The 20000-nt window shown below is 45.5% G+C and overlaps 1 protein-coding gene across 1 annotated transcript in view; it reads right to left on the reverse strand.

The window, feature by feature from the left end:
• The window catches only part of spegb (striated muscle enriched protein kinase b), a 111648-nt gene that overhangs the window by 66280 nt on the left and 25368 nt on the right, over nt 1–20000 (reverse strand). The window contains exon 2 of the mRNA XM_063213764.1: nt 1–35. This exon is cut by the window's left edge and continues 70 nt beyond it. Within this exon, the coding sequence (XP_063069834.1) occupies nt 1–35 (35 nt within the window). The remainder of the gene's footprint in view (nt 36–20000) is intronic.

Genomic DNA, 20000 nt, shown 5'->3' on the forward strand with positions numbered 1-20000 from the left:
GGGTTCGCCACCTTCATCCTCTGTATTCTCTGAGTCTGTTGGAGGGAGGGAAAACACACAAGAGAACAGCATGGTGTTATGTAACGACAAAACATAACTCATTTGACAACAGCCTCGAGGTGGCTACAATGGTTAAATAAAGGAGAAGTAAAAATGAATAAATAAATAATACAAACACTTTACAGACAGATGCTAACAGATGCAAAATAAATGAATTAATACAAGGATTAAATGGGACTACTGCTTTCTTTTCTTTCTTATCGGATAACATAATCCATACCAGAATGATATTTGTGACAAGAAGGGAAATGGATGGTAAATGTGACAAATAACAAAACCGATAAAACTCTTTTTGAGCTCCAGAGAGAGAAATTTCAAGAGTGAAACAAAAAGCAAATGGGAAAAAGCCAAGCAAAACCAGTGCTCAGGATTGAAAAAAAACTCATCTAAATGATCTTCTGAAGAGAATGCTGAAGTGGGTGGGCGATGATACTGATGGCTCAGATGTGAGCAGGAACAAAGATCAGAGAACAGAAGAGGAGAGAGAGAGAGAGAGAGAGAGAGAGAGAGAGAGAGAGAGAGAGAGAGAGAGAGAGAGAGAGAGAGTGAGTGAGTGCGTGCGTGCGTGCGCGCACGTGTGTGTGTGTGAGAGAGAGGGAGAGAGATGGAGAGAAGGAACGAGGGGGTGGAGAAAAGGAGGGATGAAGAGAGGGAGACAGGAGGGAGAGAGAGAGATGGAATTAGAGAAAGTGTATGTGAGGGAACGTGAGAGGGGGACAGATACGGAGAGAGAGTGGATTTGTGTGAGGGAGAGAGAGATGGAGTGAGCGAGAGTGCATGTGTATGTATTTGAAAGAGACTGTTTGTACGTGTGTGTGTGTGTGTGATGGAAAGGGAGACGGAGGGAGGGAGGGAGAGAGAGAGAGAGAGAGAGAGAGAGAGAGAGAGAGAGAGAGAGAGAGAGAGAGACAGACACAGACAGAGACAGAGACAGAGAGACAGAGACAGAACAAGAGAATGAGAGAATGATTTACAGAGAGAGAGAACCATTACCATAACTTTGTTTTCGGCAGGAGCGGAAAACTTCGCTTCCGTATTGGCAGCGGGGGAGAAGCAAACAGGGAAAGCACCGTTACTATAGAAACCAATCCCATTCCAACACAGTCATTTGGTTATCCCCAAACCACCCACCATCCCCCATCCACCCCTCCTCTGCTATCCTCATCTCTCCTGCCTCTCCTCATCTCTCCTATCCTCTCCTCTCCTCGCCCCTGCTATTTCTCTCCTCTCGTAGCTTCTCCTCCTCCCTTTTCAATGCTCCTCTCCACCCACTCTCTTCTCCTCTCCTCATCCCTCTCCTCTCCACTCCTCTCCACTCCTCTCCTCTCCTCTCTCCTCATCCCTCTCCTCCATCCTCCACTCGCCCCTGGCTGCCACCAAACCTGCTGACTGCACAGAACGCCGCTGTGATCCAGTTATTTGTTTCAAGTGTGATTTAGTGGACTGTGTAGAGAGAGGGTGCCTAGTCCATACCATATGCCATATGCTTGCCATCTGCAGTAAAAAAATAAAAAAAATAAGAGCGAATATTTATGGTGCCCAATTTCTCACAATAAAAACACTCCCCCGCACCCCAAAAAAATGTTTTGCAAAGATGAGTAATTGCATCATTAGCTGTGTGGAGCGACCGTTAACATGTCAAGCCACTTGCATGCGCCGAAGCCGATGATGATCTGAGCCTGAGTCATTATCTCATTAGTGTGTATAATCATGGCAGATATTTCTCTGGTCTCTACAGGCTCTCTGGGACAAATGGTGACGCTTGATCGCCTCAGTCGTCACATTGCCAAGTGCCAGATTGGGAGGATGCCTCTCTGTATCCCCTCCGCAAATCGCCCCCATATGCTGGGAAAATCACCGCCTTTATGAGCTTGCTTTATTCTCTTCTTTTATACCCCACCCTCGTGAGATAGCGGATATCAGTTGTGTGTGTGTGTGTGTGTGTGTGTGTGTGTGTGTGTGTGTGTGTGTGTGTGTGTGTGTGTGTGTGTTCAGAAGAGTGGATAATGAATTGCTAATCCTTATAAAAATGAAACAATAAAAAGCCTCTATTCCTACAGACAGCAAAATGTGGCATTATGATAAAGGCACCCAACCCACTCAGCTCCAAATCCCACTCAGAAAAAAATAATGTTGTAGTTTTGAGTTATTTCATATATTGCATTGCATCCAGTTCACTAGCATACTTTTCATTTGGGCCTACAGTATTTCTACCCTTGACTGTTTCTGGAATTACTGCATGTTAAGACTTCTGCTGTGGAAATACCAAATGAATAAAAGATGAATACATCACATCCACTACATAAATTATTGAGGAAACAGACTTTATTATGATATGTCTCAGTAGTCAACATCGCATCATGTGTCCCCCGTGCTCTATTAGCGTCATGCAATATTAATTTACAGTTTATTGTGTTTATCTGTTGAACAGGATCTTCACATGTCACAACTTACTGTACATACACAGACAACAACAACATGAATCAAACACAGAGCAACAAGATGATAAAATGAATCAAATACAAAGATGAAGAAACCAAAAAACGATAACTCAAAAAAAGAAACAGTACAGAAGGACACTGCATGGCCAATAGGATATATCCAATTCAATAGCCAGCCATTTCATATCTATTGATCTGCAAAAATGGATCAATTGATCTTTTGATCCTTTGGTGAACCATCAGAGCATCCACCGTTTGAATATAATAAAGCATATACAGATATAGATGCCTACTCTGATGTGTTTATTGCATGTTGAAATGGGCTTTGTCTTCAATGTGCCCATGTGTGTGTGTGTTTTTCTGTGCACGCATGAAAAGCTCAATAAATATAACGAAATAAAACAAATGACGTAGCGATGTAGCGGTATTAGTTTCCTCAGATCAGCAACAGCTCTAGAGCCTCGCAGTTGAAGTAGACACCGTCGTCAGCATGGAAGGCTCGCCGTAGCTTTTAGCAGCAGCAGCCAGAACTGTGTTTAAAATTTCGCACCTCCGCTAAGTGCAAAAACCCACTTTGAGTGGAGCGCTGTGCTGCGCTCAGCTGTGACTTAACTCCCTGCAGAGAGCTGTAATACTGACTGTTGCGGCCTCATACGGCGAAGCGAAAACCATACAGGCACCAGGGGCTAGCTACACCGTAAATTTCGCAGTGTGTCTTCAACACTTACAGGAAAGAGTTAACACCATGAAAGTTGCACTTCGACTGCCTAAGTGTTGAATTAACACTTCAAAATGTACTGTTTGTACTACTGTAGTAGTAGGACGGTGACCCTGTGGTTCCCATTCAATACCGCCATGCTGGCAGGTTACAAACCCAGCAGGATGGTGGTTAACTGCTGCAGAACAGTGCTCTGCAGCACCGTTGGGGCTAGTGCAGAGGATCAACCTACATGGTTGGTGTGCATGGTAATGCTATGTATATTTAATTGTCTCTGTGTGCTTTTGTGTGTGTGTGTGTGTGTGTGTGTGTGTGTGTGTGTGTGTGTGTGTGTGCGTGCGTGCGTGAGTGCATGCGTGCGTGCGTGCGTGCGTGCGTGCGTGCGTGCGTGCGTGCCATCCTAAGAGTCATCCCATTGGCCACATATGATAATGACTTGAACACACAGCAGGATTTCTAGTCTGTAATAACTTGGGATCTATAAAACCAAACACACCATGGGTAAAGCGTCCGAACGCTCGGTTTGAATGTCCGGTTTTCTGCAAGGAGAGAAACAATGCGTGAGTGCAATTTATCCAAACAGTCACGACTGATTGTAAATACGCAGCAATGGCAAGCTCATCAAACGAATGCAGACTTGGCAGAAACACGTGCACACACATTTTATCGTGCAACCAATACAAGCATTTCAAACATTGCAAAAGGTCAAACCAATATTTATGTGCAAAGAGATGCAAGTGCATGAATAGCCATAAACAGAAGATATACAGTATAACAGATACATACATAACAGTCATAACACAGAATTGCACATGCACACAGTGCAAAAAGACCATGTTGCCCGCTTTCTGGTAAACCACCAGTGTTGCAGATGTAGCAGAGGTACATTTTGATACCTAACACAAACCCATCAACGAAATAAAGTGAAATGAAATGAAATGGATGCACATATCCACTCATCACCCACTCTCACATCTTTCTGTGAGATGTAAACCAACACAGTTTTGATAGACATCTACTGTATTTTTGAAGTCTTCGATCTCAGCCGCTCAACCCACCCTTTGCAAATCTATAGATGGTCTGGCAGAGGCACAGACATTGAAAGCCTTGGCCAAACTCACTCCATCAGAGAGTGAAGCCACTTAACGGGTTGACTCATGGCTGACTCCGTGCCAATCCCACGGGAAATTTCGGGCCGTTCTCCTGACCCATTTGGAAGCGCAGACGAACGGCACTTGGGTGAGCGAGGAGACGGAGCGAGTGGTGACGTGACGGATGAATGTGTTTTAGGAAGACAGTGGGGCACAGGAGGACGGAGAGAACCTGATGAGAGCTGGATCATTTTTCTTTCTTTCTTTCTTTCTCTCTCTTTCTGTCTTTCTTTCCGTCTATCTTTTAACCATACGGAGTGAAGAGTTCCGGCAAATTCTCTTCTGGCCTTTCTCCTCTCTGGCCAGTTCTATGTGTTCTTGGCAGAGGTTTTCTGTTCTTGTAGCTTAACCTCTTCGTGCTGACTAGAGAGAGACTCTGTTATAACCTCATTGTCACCAGAATTGTCTGTCATCAGTCTTAATCTGTTCCTTAACACCATAATGTCATATAAATGTTGATATAATCTATTTCAGCGTTGTCAGGAGTGAATAGGGCCATCGACAGGCCTGACTGCAGTAGGAGGCTATGGACCAGTGAACAAGCATATTGCTTAATATCACAGCATGTTTCAAAAATGGTGCTTTCAGACACATGCAAAGACAATATAGCCAGACTATTATTCTGCATATTTCATAAAGCACTGATTGGCACGGCATTGGCTCTAAAGAACAGACCTCTCCACATCATTGGTGTTCAATGGGACTGGCAGCCAGTTCATTCCTAACTGTTCCACACACAGAGCATACGCATGTTTCAAATGAGGAGAATAAGAAATGTGCGCAGGATGGAGGTGGGGGGGCGGGCAGGCGGGCGTGGGAGAGACAGAGTTAAAAAAAAAAGAGGAGATATAAGGCTGGTCCATCCGTGTCCATACGCTACCCAGAGAAATGCCACTTTACTTTACTGTGGCATTTTTTTTTCTCTCAACTTCCTCTGAAGAAAAAACATCACACACCCACTCTTTCCAACCTAATTAGCAATGGACAAATATATTTTCAATGTTTTTTTTCCCTCTGAATTTCCCTGTATGCAGCAGAATGAGCAAAAAGGAAGGAAATAAAGACTGAGGAAGAAGAGAAGAGAAGAGAAGAGAAGAGAAGAGAAGAGAAGAGAAGAGAAGAGAAGAGAAGAGAAGAGAAGAGAAGAGAGGAGGAAGAGAAGAGAAGAGAAGAGAAGAGAAGAGAAGAGAAGAGAAGAGAAGAGAAGAGAAGAGGAAGAGAAGAGACAAGAAGAGACGAGAAGAGAAGAGAAGAGAAGAGAAGAGAAGAGAAGAGAAGAGAAGAGAAGAGAAGAGAAGAGAAGAGAAGAGAAGAGAAGAGAAGAGAAGAGGGGGAAATTGGCAATTACAGGCATGCTGATTCAATCCATTTGTCAAGACTGACGCCGCTTGCTGCCATCGCAGACGTTATTCTACAATAGCCAGCATTTATGGGCCCCTCAAAGATGCTGAATTATTTATTGGCACGGCTTCGTTTTGGCTTTGACCTCCTTTGTTCGGAAAAGGAGACAGGGATGAATGCAGTAAACCTACTGTATGTGTATGGCAAGAGGTACTGTGCAGGAAGTCTGATAAGCTGGGGCTATGGTACAGGGATTACATGAGCAGGAACATGGTACCTACTGTATGCCTAAGCAGCAGGGGTGTCGTTCATGGGGGTAAAGTGTGACTGAGTCACCAGGGTCCCATGTATATAGGGGGCCCACACACAGTCCGATTTGTAAAGAAATATGGCTGGAGGGGTCCAATGCAGCCGATTTTGCATAGGGCCCAAAATTTGTTGCTACACCCCTTCTAAGCAGTTTCAAAGTGTGACAATAAAGCTGACTACTACCATTTAATAATAGAGGGAATACTAAAAGGGAAAACAGAGGGAGTTAAAGAGAGAGTGACTGACATTACAGTCGTCCACCCAAACAGCCTAAGGCACCAATGTCATGAGCCACGCATTCTTACCGCAAAGAAAAAAATCACACGCATACAACATTCCATGTTGTAAATGACACTGCCAGGTAGGAGTGACAGGCAATGATTCAGCCCACTCAGTCGCATGGTGATAGAATGACATCAGTTCCAGGATTTGTGGGCGCGAGAAAATGTTCGGGTGGGTGGGGAGTTGGCAGCGGAGACCGGGCGCGAGGCGAGTGCCCGCGGGTGAGTGGGTGGGCGTGTTTGTCATGAAACACTCTGCCATCCCAGGACATTCGGGGAGTTCAGAGGTTGGGGGTGGGCAAGAGCGGCAACCCACCCAAGAGAGCAGAGGGGAGGAGAGGAGAGGAGAGGAGCAGAGAGCTCCTGTTACATTTTCCAGCATGATGCTCAACCAGTGTGACCTGCCAAATGTTGGCTGGTTCTCTCAGCACCTCTCACACAGCAAGAGAGAGAGAGAGAGAGAGAGAGAGAGAGAGAGAGAGAGAGAGAGAGAGAGAGAGAGAGAGAGAGGGAGAGAGAGGGAGAGAGAGAAGACTGAGAAACAGAAAGACAGGTACATAGAGAGCAAAATTGAGAGACAGAGAGGATTAGAGAAAAAGCGAGACAGCAAGACAGAGAACGACAGATACAGAGAGGAAGAGAGACAGATAGAAAGAAAAACACATGCCAGAGAGAGAGAGAGAGAGAGAGAGAGAGAGAGAGAGAGAGAGAGAAAGAGAGAGAGAGAGAGATGCCACTGAGGGAGGATGTAAGGGTGGCCATCTGCGCGGTCATGCAGCGGGGCCAGAGCCGCATTTAATGGGTCGGGCATATGGAAATGAACGCTCCTTTGCTGCGCACATCCCCCGAGACAGATAGAGAGAGAGAGAGAGAGAGAGAGAGAGAGAGAGAGAGAGAGAGAGAGAGAGACGTAGTCCCCCTTGACAGCCACCACGGCAATTTCGGAGGCCGTAATTCAGTAATTCCAACTCAAACACCGTTAACTGACACAAAACGCTCAGTTGAAAATCGGTTTACATTGTTACGTTCTGCTCACAAAACTGATTAATTTGCAAGAAAGTGGATATGTTACAAGTTGATGTATGAGCTGTTAACAGGTTGTCAAAGCGTGGAGTCTAATTAAATACGAGACAGTGAACACAGGAAATGTTACAGTGTTAATACACAGAGTAGAAGCAACACTATCAGTGTTAAGCTTGAGTCTCTGTTGTTGAATTAACACTGTAAGCCTATTCTTCAGCACTGGACACGGGCTTAGGTAAATATAATGTTTTTTTTTCTCCTGGGCACTTCAAGCCTAACCTTAATCCAACTTCTGTTGTTGTTACTTTCCTTTGTCAAAGCCTGGTGTCTGTTAAATATGAGGCATCGGCCACAGTACTGCCACTCTCTTCTGCACTTGAGTCCTGGCTCAGGTGAATTCCAGCCCAGCTTTAATCCAGGGTGCGTCCGTAAATTCACTCTGAGATGTGAATATTGCATACGGTTGGAGCATTCTGCTCTTGGAACATGAACGAGAGCTCAGCAATTGCATACTGTTTCAGAGTCAGAGCTGTGATTATTGTTGTGTGTCTGTAGCAGTCGGAGTGACAGTTTGGAAGCACATCCGCAAATTCTGTTATTATTGTTGTTTTTTGTTGTTGTTGTTGCTTCGGGGAGCTTGATGTTGTCGCTTTTCTGTTTGATCAGCACCCTGGAGAGCTCCCTCACATGGCTTCCTCCTCCTCCTCACCGTGGCAACTGAACCGCGTGACTGAGGAAGTGCATTACCCGCTCTGACAGGTCATCCAGGCCCCGGGTCACGCTGTCACATCACATTATTTATCAGTTTCCAGGAAAAAGAGTGCCTGAAGGGGTGAGGAGAAGGGGTACGGGTAGGTACGGCCCCGCTGGCTATCTAATCTGGGCTTGTGGTACGACGCCAGATATACTTGCATCCTCGGCAACCCCCCACCACCACCACTCTGTCTCTGTTCACCACCAGCACCACCACAACCACCACCAACACCACCACCCCCCAACACCACCACCACCACCACTATGTTCTGTTACATCCAAAGTGCCAGCAAAGAGACCCACAAGTGCCTTGGCATGGGCATCACCACACCTCTTTTTTTGGTCGCCCTATCAAGCATGGCTGGGCGAGCAGCACTTTATCAAAAGGGAACACGGGGTGGACAACAGCGTACTGTGTTTACCGATGAACCGTACCGCACTGCCAGAGGCTTCGCTTTGATACCCTGATGCCTAGGCTTTGTGGATGGCTATTTTGGTTTTACTGTCATATTTTCGCCAAATGATCATCAAGCTTTCTTTAGGAGCTGCAATGATTTATTGTATAAACCGTAGAGTATACTGTACACAGATAGCAAACATCATATACAATTAATAAAAACAGATTACATCAATAAAGAATTTTAAATGAAAAGTAGGGTTTTTTTTGGTAGACAATGAGGCCGATGTGTTCCATTAGCATCTGTCTCTCTCTCTCTCTCTCTCTCTCTCTCTCTCTCTCTGTCTCTGTCTCTGTCTCTGTCTCTCTCTCTCTCTCTCTCTCTCTCTCTCTCTCTCTCTCTCTCTCTCTCTCTCTCTCTCTCTCTCTCTCTCTCTCTCTCTCTCTGCCCTCCAATACTTCTACATGTATCCCAAAGGATTGTCAGGATTAGGTTCAGAACCACACAGATTTAATACATAAAAATATGGTGTACACATGTATACAGCATAAATCAACTGTAAAACTAACTACATCAATAAATAGCTGTGTATTTTTGTAGACAATGACGCTGGGCTGTTGTAATGGCATCATCATCCACCTGTTAGCAGGGCACAATGCTGTCTACACCCCCCTCCCCCTCTGATCTCACTCCATCCACCACAATGCTGTCTGCGGCCCCTGATCTCACTCCTCTCTCCTCCCTCCATCCCCCCAACCTCCTCCCCTCCTCCTGGCCGCTCATCTCTCGCCTATCGTCTCCCACTGCAGACAGAGATCCAATTATCCCCCTCCTATCACCCCCGCCCCCTCTCCTTCACTCTCACTTTTATCTCCTTTTCAATTTGCTCTCCTCTCCAAGGAAGGCAAAACAGGAGACAGAGCCCTGCTAGCCTGGCTGTGCCAACACCACACAGTCGTCACACAGACACACATAAGAGAGATGCTGGGTGGAGAGAGAGAGAGAAGGCTGCTCACTGTGAAGTGAGGTGTAGTCATGATACAGCATGTGAGGTGAAGTCATGATACAGCATGTATCATATATCTGATGTGCCTTTTAAATATGAAGCATTAACGCACAGCAGTGACTATATACTGTACAGTGCCATACTCTTCAGCTTTAGTTTCTGATTTGTTTTTCAAAAATCAGAAGTCCATAAATTCACATTAAGAGAGCTGACGGTGACTCATAATACTTATAGCTATGAGCCCGTGTCACGCGAAACGAAAAATCAGCCATTCAGTTAAAAAAAAAACATTGACACATTTTTACAACGTTGACCACGTCTAAAAATGTGTATACAAGTCAGATTTTTCTCCATTAGGAGGCTGTTAAAATTGATTCACTACATAACTATTTCATTTTTTTTACAAGGAAACCAGGAGCCAAAACCTTTGAATCAGCATCATTGGGAAAAGGGGATTGCTGCCAGCAGCACTTCTTGCTTTATTCCAGATAGGGCAGTATTGCCTGACATGCTGCTGGCGGACCATATGGCTTCTGCTCCACAGAGGGGAAAGATGTAAATCTCCTAAACAACCCAACGCCATCAATCCACACATTTACACTGCAAGGCAAGCTACACTTTTCTGCTGTTTACGTTCATAAAACATTCATTTTATGACTCACTAATTAAAAAAACCAAACAAACAATAAAAACGAAACCAATTAAATAAATACAATAAAATTGGGGAATCACCCCCCCAGGATATCCCCAAGTCTCTTCAACATGACACCCATAACAGATGATTCAGACAAAAAACAATTGATTCAAAGAAAGAGAGAAGAAGAAAACAAATACATGTATGTTACAAATATGAGTGTAGACTCAGAGGCAGTGAATATCCCTACTCATCGCCATGCTATGCAATGCAATGCACAGTAAAGAGAGCCAATTAGCCAAATTAGCCAGAGTCTATTGTTCCCAGGCTCAGGGTGGGGCATGGCAGAGGCTTTGCATCACTCCCACAACACAAACAAAAGAAGCCAGAAAACACACAAACAAACAAACAAACAATCTGACACAGGGGATAAAAATGTAAAATTTGCAAACCATTAATTCAAGTTGACACACATTCATGCTTTAGAGGATGCTGGGCGTCACAAAGGTTTACAACATGACCATAAGCACAAAAAAAAGTTGAATTGTTGGGAGTAGGCGTCACTGACCTGAAAGCGCTTTTTGGACCAGATTTTCTTCATGGCGGCGAGAAATCCCGGTCCTTTCCTGCGCTGGAGAGCGACTGTGGCGGACCTGGCGTCTTCCGAAATGCTGGGGTGGACGGCCGTGGTCACACCTGCGGGCGACCTGAGCTCCCCGGCAGGAACATTGCCACAGCTACTTCGCCTCAGTTTGAAAACGGGGGTGAGAGACCCAAAAAATATCGGAGTAGTGGTGCCGGCGTGGTGTCTCTCTGACGCGCGCCGAGCCGTAGTGAACGTACCTGAGCTACACGCCCACACACACTTTCCTTTCACCACAGTGTTGGCTTCTTTTTTTTGCTTGTTTTTAAAGAAAAACGCCTTTGAAAAAAATGCACCTACTCTTAAGAAAGATCCCCCAACACCACCCCTTGCTGTCACTAGAACATAATCCAGCTGGGTGTGTCAACCACAGTGCGATGGAGAGAGAGAGGACCGGAGTCAAGAGGTGAGGCAATACCCGTACCGGCAGCGCTGCTGACACACTTTCTCAGCTGGTGACACACATTCAGCCCAGCTAGCCCAGCCCAGCCCAGCCTGCCTTACGGACCCAGAGCACGCTCCACAGCTCCCAGCCTCAAAACAACCAGCAGCCAGGCGCTCGGCAGCAGAGGAGCCAGTCGGCAGCAGCGGAGGAGGCAGCCAAAGGATACGCGAATGGGAAGAGAGCCCCCCAATAGGAGAGCAGGATAATCAACTCAGGAGGAGCCAGCGCAGACAATAGCAGCACCGCCAACACGGGGAGGCGAGAGATGGAGAAAAAGAGAGAGAGAGAGAGAGAGAGAGAGAGAGAGAGAGAGAGAGAGAGAGAGAGAGAGAGAGAGAGAGAGAGAGAGAGAGAGAGAGGGGGGGGGGGAGTGGAGAAAAGGAGGGATAAAGAGAGGGAGACAGGAGAGAGAGAGAGAGAGAGAGAGAGAGAGAGAGAGAGAGAGAGAGAGGGGGGGGGGGGGGGGGGCGGAGTGGAGGAAAAGAGAGGGAGACAAGAGAGGGAGAGAGAGAGAGAGAGAGAGAGAGAGAGAGAGAGAGAGAGAGAGAGAGAGAGAGAGAGAGAGAGGGGGGAGTAGAGAAAAGGAGGGATAAAGAGAGGGAGACAGGAGGGGGGGAGAGAGAGAGAGAGAGATGGAATTGGAGAAAGTGTGTGTGAGGGAGAGAGAGGTGGGGACATATATAGAGAGGGTGGATTTCTGGAGGGAGAGAGAGATGGAGTGAGCAGAGAGAGGTGGAGACCGCATGTGTATGCATGTGAGGGAGATTGTGTGTGTGTATGTGTGTGATGGAGAGAGAATGAGAGAGTGAGAGGAGTGTGCACTTGCGTGTGTGCGTAATGTATGTGCATGTGTGTGCATGTGTGTGCGTATGTGTGTGTGTGTGTGTGTGTGTGTGTGTGTGTGTGTGTGTGTGTGTGTGTGTGTGTGTGTGTGTGTGTGTGTAAATATGTGTGTAGTTGGCTAAGGGGAGAAGGGATGGAGTGCATGAGGGGGTTGAAGGCAGAGAGAGAGAGAGAGAGAGAGAGAGAGAGAGAGAGAGAGCTTGCTTTCCTTGCCTCGTTTCCTCCAGAGAGTAAGAGAGCGAAAAAAAACAAGATAGAGAGAGTGAGTCAGATCTCTTGAGAAACTGCAAAAAGATGTAGGCAGGCAAAATATCTTTTTCTTTCTTTCTTTTAGTGGGTGCTTTGTTGTCTTTCTTCTCCCTCTATCTCTATATTTCCTCACAACTCCCTCCCTCCCTTCCTCCCTCCACCCCTTTTTTCTTCCTCCTCACTGATGTGCTTTTACTCTTCATTCCCTTTCTTGATGGCTTACACAAACGAAACGAAAACCCTCTCTCCTCTGGGTCTTACCAACAATCGCACACACGCGCGCGCAGACAGACACACACACACACACACACACACACACACACACACACACACACACACACACACACACACACACACACACACACACACACAGACACACACGCTCACACATGCACGCACCCTGCCTTACATGCACGCACGCACACATACACACACACACACACGCACGCAAGCACACACACAGACACGCTCACACCCACACGCTCACACATACACGCTCACGCAAACACATACACGCATGCACGCACGCACACGCTCACGCACACACACACACACACACACACACACACACACACACACACACACACACACACACACACACACACACACACACACACACATACACACACACGATCACACGCACATGTCGCCTCTGCCATGTGCTCCCTGTATGTCTATCTGCTCCTCATTTGCAGACCTGCTGGCTTCCTCTGAGCCATCGACTGAGGGCTGAGGTGCTAGTGGGGGTGGAATGGATGCCACTGTGAAAGGCAGGCAGGCAGCAAGAGAGCTGCCTAACCCCGGGGTTGGACTCATCTATTGGGGATCAATGTGTGACGTCAGGGTAGCCACTCCAGTCCCCTGGAGATCTCTTGGCGCTAAGTAAACCAAAAGCCATTTGCCCTCGCTAATTATCAGCTTATGATCGCTTTCATTAGCCCCTCCCTATTATCGCTTTTGTTTACTAGGTTATTCTCAATGCATCGCTTTTTTGGTTAATATCCACATGCATCTCTTTTTTGGTTAATGTCTTTCCATCTTTCTATCGGCATTCCTACACTATCACCATCATATCTTACATTCCCAATCAACTTAGCAAAATATTTTCTCATCGTTCCCAAATAAAAATGAGTGGCTCAGCATCTACCACACAAATTGCTGTATTTTTTTACACCAATTGATATTTGCATCCTCTTGCTTAGCTACAAACATGGACTTTCCACGTAATGTTTTGAGAAAGGCAACACACAAGCACGCACGAACGAACAATACATGATCTAAAATACAAGATACAAGACACAGAATGTATTGTTGTCCTACACAAAGTGCGCATTGTGCCACAGCACCCCCTGCTTCTTTTCGTTTGTCTTGGACGTCGTCGATCACCGCACATTTCATATATGATCAAGCTGACCCTAAAGTAGTGCTGGGCGATATGGAAGAAAATATATATCACGATGTGCATTATTTTATATCACAATAATATATCGAGATATACCACGGTAACGGCAAATTGAGTGACTGAAGCAAATTTGCTAGGGGCAAAGCAAATTGAACGACCAGAGCGAATTTCAGCAATTGAAAGTAAATTATGAAAACAATCGCAATGTTCATATCTTCAAATGTCCCAGAATGACAAGCCAGAACCGTTATGTGATAAGCTAAATCAAACATGCCAATATCACGTCCAGAGCAAATACAGCAAATTCATGGCCAAACTTCTGGTGTACTCACAAAGTAAGAGTCATGGGCCAGTGAGCAGCTTGTGTACTTATTTGAATTTTACCCGTCGCACTGTCAATGTCAGTGCAATACGCACGCACACACACGCACACACACACACACACAGACACACACACGGACACACACATGCACACACACACGCACGCACGCACACACACACACACACACACACACACACACACACACACACACACACACACACACACACACACACACACACACACACACACACACACACACACACACACACACACACACAACCCCTGATTGGTTGGCTAGGCTACAACATTGATCGTGGACTCCTCATTACTTGGTGATATCAGGATGTGTTACAGACCCCCCCGTGGCACAACAAAAGACAGAGTGAGAGAGAGGCGGTGGAGACGGATGGAGAAGGGAGGGGATGGGAGGGGAGGGGAGGGATGGAGAGAGGAAAGAACAGAAGAGAATGGAAGTGAAGGTGGGTAGAGAGAGGGGAGGGAGGGAACAAATGGAGGGATGCAGAATAAAGGAATAAGAGGAGGGGAGAACAGCAGGGTGAGGGAAGATGGAGGTGAAGATGGATGAAAGACAGGAGGATGCAGAGAGGACTAGGGGAGGGAGGAGAAGAAAAGAGAGTGGAGGTTAAGATGTAGGGAGAGGAGGAGAGGGATGGGGGTGGAGCGAGTAGGGAGGAACAGAGTGAAGCGATGAGGGTTGTGGGGCACTGGGTAAGGAAGGGTTTAAGGGGATCATGTGTGTGTGTGTGTGTGTGTGTGTGTGTGTGTGTGTGTGTGTGTGTGTGTGTGTGTGTGTGTGTGTGTGTGTGTGTGTGTGTGTGTGTGTGTGTGTGTGTGTGTGTGTTGAATTTGGTTATGTTGTGGTGATGAGTGTGTGTGTGTGTGTGTGTGTGTGTGTGTGTGTGTGTGTGTGTGTGTGTGTGTGTGTGTGTGTGTGTGTGTGTGTGTGTGTGCGTGTGTGTGCGTGTGTGTGTGTATTGAGTGGAGGGCATATACCCGTAGCAGGTGACTACCACGTGAGCTCATTCATTTACATCACCTGCTGCTGCTGTGCACATGCTCTGACACACACACACACGCACGCACACAGGCACACACACATGCACACACGCACACTGTAATTATTGGCTTGCTGCTTGTTCTGTTGCCTCGATGCATCAGTGGGCACACCTGCGTCCTCAACAACACGACACACATAACAACACATCTCTCCCACATGCACGCACACACACGCACGCACGCACACACGCACACAGCAGGAATTAACAATTCCAGTACAGATACCCACACATCTCCCCAAACACACACACACACACACACACACACACACACACACACACACACACACACACACACACACACACACACACACACACACACACACACACACACACACACACACACACACACACACACACACACAATTAAAGAGTCCCAGCCAGCCCAGCGGTGCCAGCCAGACTCCCCTCAGCGCTGTGCTGTGCTGTAATGTGTGTGTGTGTGTGTGTGTGTGTGTGTGTGTGTGTGTGTGTGTGTGTGTGTGTGTGTGTGTGTGTGTGTGTGTGTGTGTGTGTGTGTGTGTGTGTGTGTGCCAAGCGGTGGGGGATGGCACCATGCCGCTGTGCCAATCTCACACTCCGTGAGCTGGCGATCGCTCATGAATACATCAGTGAGGGTTCTTCACAGCCACCACGCTTTTATACGAGTCAACACACTCCGTTTATGCGGAGTTTTTGAAGGCAAAATATCTGGTAAATGTGAACGAATCAAACACTCTTCATCTCTACCACTTTATGGATTCAACAACACTCAGTTTAATTGTTTTTTTTATTTCATTTTCATTTCTGAGGGCAAAATGGGTGTTTTTGTGAGTAGTGTTTACTGCGCATCACCCGTGAAAACTGGGACTGGGACTGGGATCGAAAAACAGCCTGGGCATTTTTGGCTAGGGCTGCACAATTAATCGAATTTTAATCAAAATCGCGATTTTGGCCGCCACGATCATAAAACATGAAAATCGCGATTTTATGGGAGGAAATTCAGTGTTCCATCTAAGCTGCGCGCACCTGCAGACTTGTGCACACCTGCAGACTTGTGCACTGCTCGCACATTCTCAGCACAAAGACATTTCAGCCAATAGTAATATTGTTGACAACTGTCTCTGGGTGGAGGATAAGTCTGTGAACCAATAAGCAGACAGTAATGAGAGGGGGCGGGCGGCAGCATTTTGGCAGGCTGGCTGGGAGTCGGAGACAGAAATCTCCGTGTCAGTGCACTCACTGCTGGGCAGTGGAGGGGAGTTGTTTCATCCTAATGGTGGCTATATACAGTGCCCTCCATAATTATTGGCACCCCTGGTTGAGATGTGTTAAAAGCCTTAAAATAAATTCAGTGTTTATTGCAGAAGAATACTGTCACACTGAACATTTTAGGAAAATGTAGCCTTCAACTCAAATGAATTGTAGGAAAATAAAAAAAAAATCCTGACTAAAAAATAATTATTTTTCATTAAATCACCTGTTCCACAATTATTGGCACCCTTAACAATTCCCAGGAAATAAATATAATTGAAGCATTTCTGTCATTTCTACAGTAGTTTACAAAGTTTACCAGAGTGTGTAGGAACATTTAATTAGTAATTCATCACTTCCTGTTTCCCTGGGGTATAAATATGACGTGACACCGAGGCCATTTCTCTTATCCACTCTTAAACATGGGAAAGACAAAGGAACACAGCATACAAGTGAGGCAGATGTGCGTCGACCTTCACAGGTCAGGCAGAGGCTACAAGAAGATTGCCACTCAACTGCAGCTGCCCATATCTACTGTGAAATGAATAATTAAGAAGTTCAAAACAACTGGAACAGTGGTAAACAAGCCTGGACGAGGACCCAAGTTTATTTTGCCACCACGCACAGTGAGGAGGATGGTAAGAGAAATCAAAATATCTCCAAAGCTCACTGTTACAGAATTACAACAAATGGTAGCATCCTGGGGTCACAGTCTCCAAATCAACCATCAGGCGCTGTCTACACGCCAACAAGCTGTTTGGGAGGCATGCACGGAGAAAACCTTTCCTCACCCACAATCATAAACGCAAACGTCTGGAGTTCGCCCAGCGGTATTGGGGCTTCAACTGGGACCGTGTGCTTTGGTCAGATGAGACCAAGATTGAGCTTTTTGGCAACAAACACTCTAAGTGGGTCTGGCGTGCCACGAAAGATGCGCATGCTGAAAAGCACCTCATACCCACTGTGAAGTATGGGGGTGGGTCAGTGATGCTGTGGGGCTGTTTCGCTTCCAAAGGCCCTGGGAAGCTTGTTAGGGTGCATGGCATCATGAATGCTTTGAAATACCAGGACATTTTAAATCAAAATCTGTTGCCCTCTGCCAAAAAGCTGAAGATGGGTCGTCACTGGGTCTTTCAGCAAGACAATGACCCTAAACATATGGCCAAATCTACACAGAAATGGTTAACCAGACACAAAATCAAGCTCCTCCCATGGCCATCTCAGTCCCCAGACCTCAACCCCATTGAGAACCTGTGGGGTGAGCTGAAGAGGAGAGTACAGAGGAGAGGACCCAGGTCTCTGGATGATTTAGAGAGATTCTGCAAAGAGGAATGGCTGAAGATCCCTCTTTCTGTCTTTTCCCATCTTGTGAAACATTATAGGAGAAGATTAGGTGCTGTTTTGTTGGCAAAAGGGGGTTGTACAAAATATTAACAACAGGGGTGCTAATAATTGTGACACACATTATTTGATGTCAAATAATTATTTCTTTATGTGGGATTTTTTCCCCACTGAATAAATGCACTTGTATTGAAGGTTGGATTTTTCTCTTTTTTTCCATTAAGGTCCCATATTATTTAGAGAAAAATAATAATAATTGGAAGCTAAAAAACACATCTCAACCAGGGGTGCCAATAATAATGGAGGGCACTGTATGAGGAATCCAAACATTAAACCAGCCATTTCATGATGCTGGAGTCTCTGAAGGTGTTTTGAAACTATGTGCTTATGGAAAACCAAGAGAAATAGCTTTAATTCTGGTCTAAAAAAAAACGCTAGTTAGCATGCTAACACAAACGAAATAAGCTAAGCAATGTTGTCTACAACAATTAGAGTGGCTGTTACTCACTACTCATTAACACGAACCTGCGTGTAGATATAGCTGTTTTGGTGGACAAGTAATGTAAAGTTACACTTGTGCAGTGAGTTAAATTACAATGAGTGAAATTCAACACAATTTGTAGCTGCCATAGTTGCTTCTGCTTCCTACATACTCAAATGTGTTAGCTAGCTAGCTTGACAAATGCACTGCAGTCCAAATTGGCAGAACCTAACAGAACCCTAGGCAATAATACATATCATGAAGCTATGTTTTATTTAAATGGTTATGTTTTCATGCCAAGTCATGAAGTATTACTTTACAGACCAGAGCATATGCATATTATTAAATTCAAAAGTGACAGCTCTTCAGCACAGCCCTTTGATTTCTCAACTCACTCTCTCTTTCCCTAGTTAAAACACAGAGATAACCTCCTTCTAACTCTCCTACTCACAGGTGCACTCCCTCCAGTCCAGAATTGAAATTAGCTGGGAATCATACAATAGACAGCACAAACGTTAAGCTTATCAAGTTGGTTATGCTACCAGGCTTTGTGAGTGTAGACATGCCATCATGCAGACCACAGCTTCTTGGTATGGCCTAGGTACACACATGTTCTGGTCTTCACTCACCCTGCCCTGCCAATGTCATATTACAAATCAAACACATTGATTACCCCCCCCCCTTCCTGAAATAGGCCCTACTTGTGTTTTTGCAAGTGATTTGGGAAAATACAGTGTGATGCCACTCAGTTGGCCTGTTGAGGAGCCAATAAGATTTTGCCACTGTAGGCCTATGGCATATTTGATCATATTCACTACATAACTTTACTGAAATTTTAAGAAACAGATTTTTTTTTTAAATGTGGCTTCTTTTTTTTGATAGACTACTCTGGAATGGGCGGGCGGGTGTAATCGTGATTATAATCGAAATCGTGATTTTGATCAAAATAATCGTGATTATGATTTTTTCCATAATCGTGCAGCCCTATTTTTGGCATAAACTTGAACCTCACACATCCATACCTGTAAGAGTTAGCTCAGTCGTCTGTCTATGAAGAAGATATACCAGGGCCACCCCATCTATTTTGAGGACCGGTCTCTAAGCTATGGGAAAAAAAAACCCACCACAGCATCGGACCCTGAGGACTGTCGGCCCACCAGGAAAAGGCCCTGTAGGACAGATTACCAGTCCAGACCTGCTCACATCCACCACTTTTTTATGGAGGACCGGGACACCCAAAAAGGGGTTTTTATTTTTGAGGGAAAATATGTGTGGTTCTGTGTGTTTCGCATCTCTCAACACTTCAGGAAAAGAACGTCATCTCACACACATCTCCCTTCTTCTGAAAGCTTACCAAATAAAATGAAACACGCTGTGTACACCTCTGACATTGTGAAAGAGGTAAGCATTATTTATGTGTTTCTTCTTTTTTTTTCTCCCTTCCTTTTCTGTCTTTTGTTTTTCCTTTGTCTTCTGGAGAAGCGCTCTCCACTGTCCAAGTGTGATGTATGTGTGCGATATGTGCAAACTGTAAATAATAAAAAAGAAAACCTTCATCTCAATTACTTTGTATAAAGAGTAGAGAGCACTCAGTTTATATGGGCTTATATGTCTGAGGACAAAATGGGTGTGTTTTTGTGAGTACTTTTTACTGCGTATCACCCACAAACGCATCAAGAGAGTGAGACTCTCTTCATAACCTCCCGTTTTATAGTCAACATAGAAGTCCATTATTTGAGCTTGTATTTTGGAAGCAAAATATGTGTTTACGTGTGTGTGTGTGTGTGTGTGTGTGTGTGTGTGTGTACGTGTGTGTACGTGTGTGTATGTGTGTGTGTGTGTGTGTGTGT

This window comes from Engraulis encrasicolus, chromosome 13 (genome assembly GCF_034702125.1).
Source record: "Engraulis encrasicolus isolate BLACKSEA-1 chromosome 13, IST_EnEncr_1.0, whole genome shotgun sequence".
NCBI classification, from domain to species: domain Eukaryota; kingdom Metazoa; phylum Chordata; class Actinopteri; order Clupeiformes; family Engraulidae; genus Engraulis; species Engraulis encrasicolus.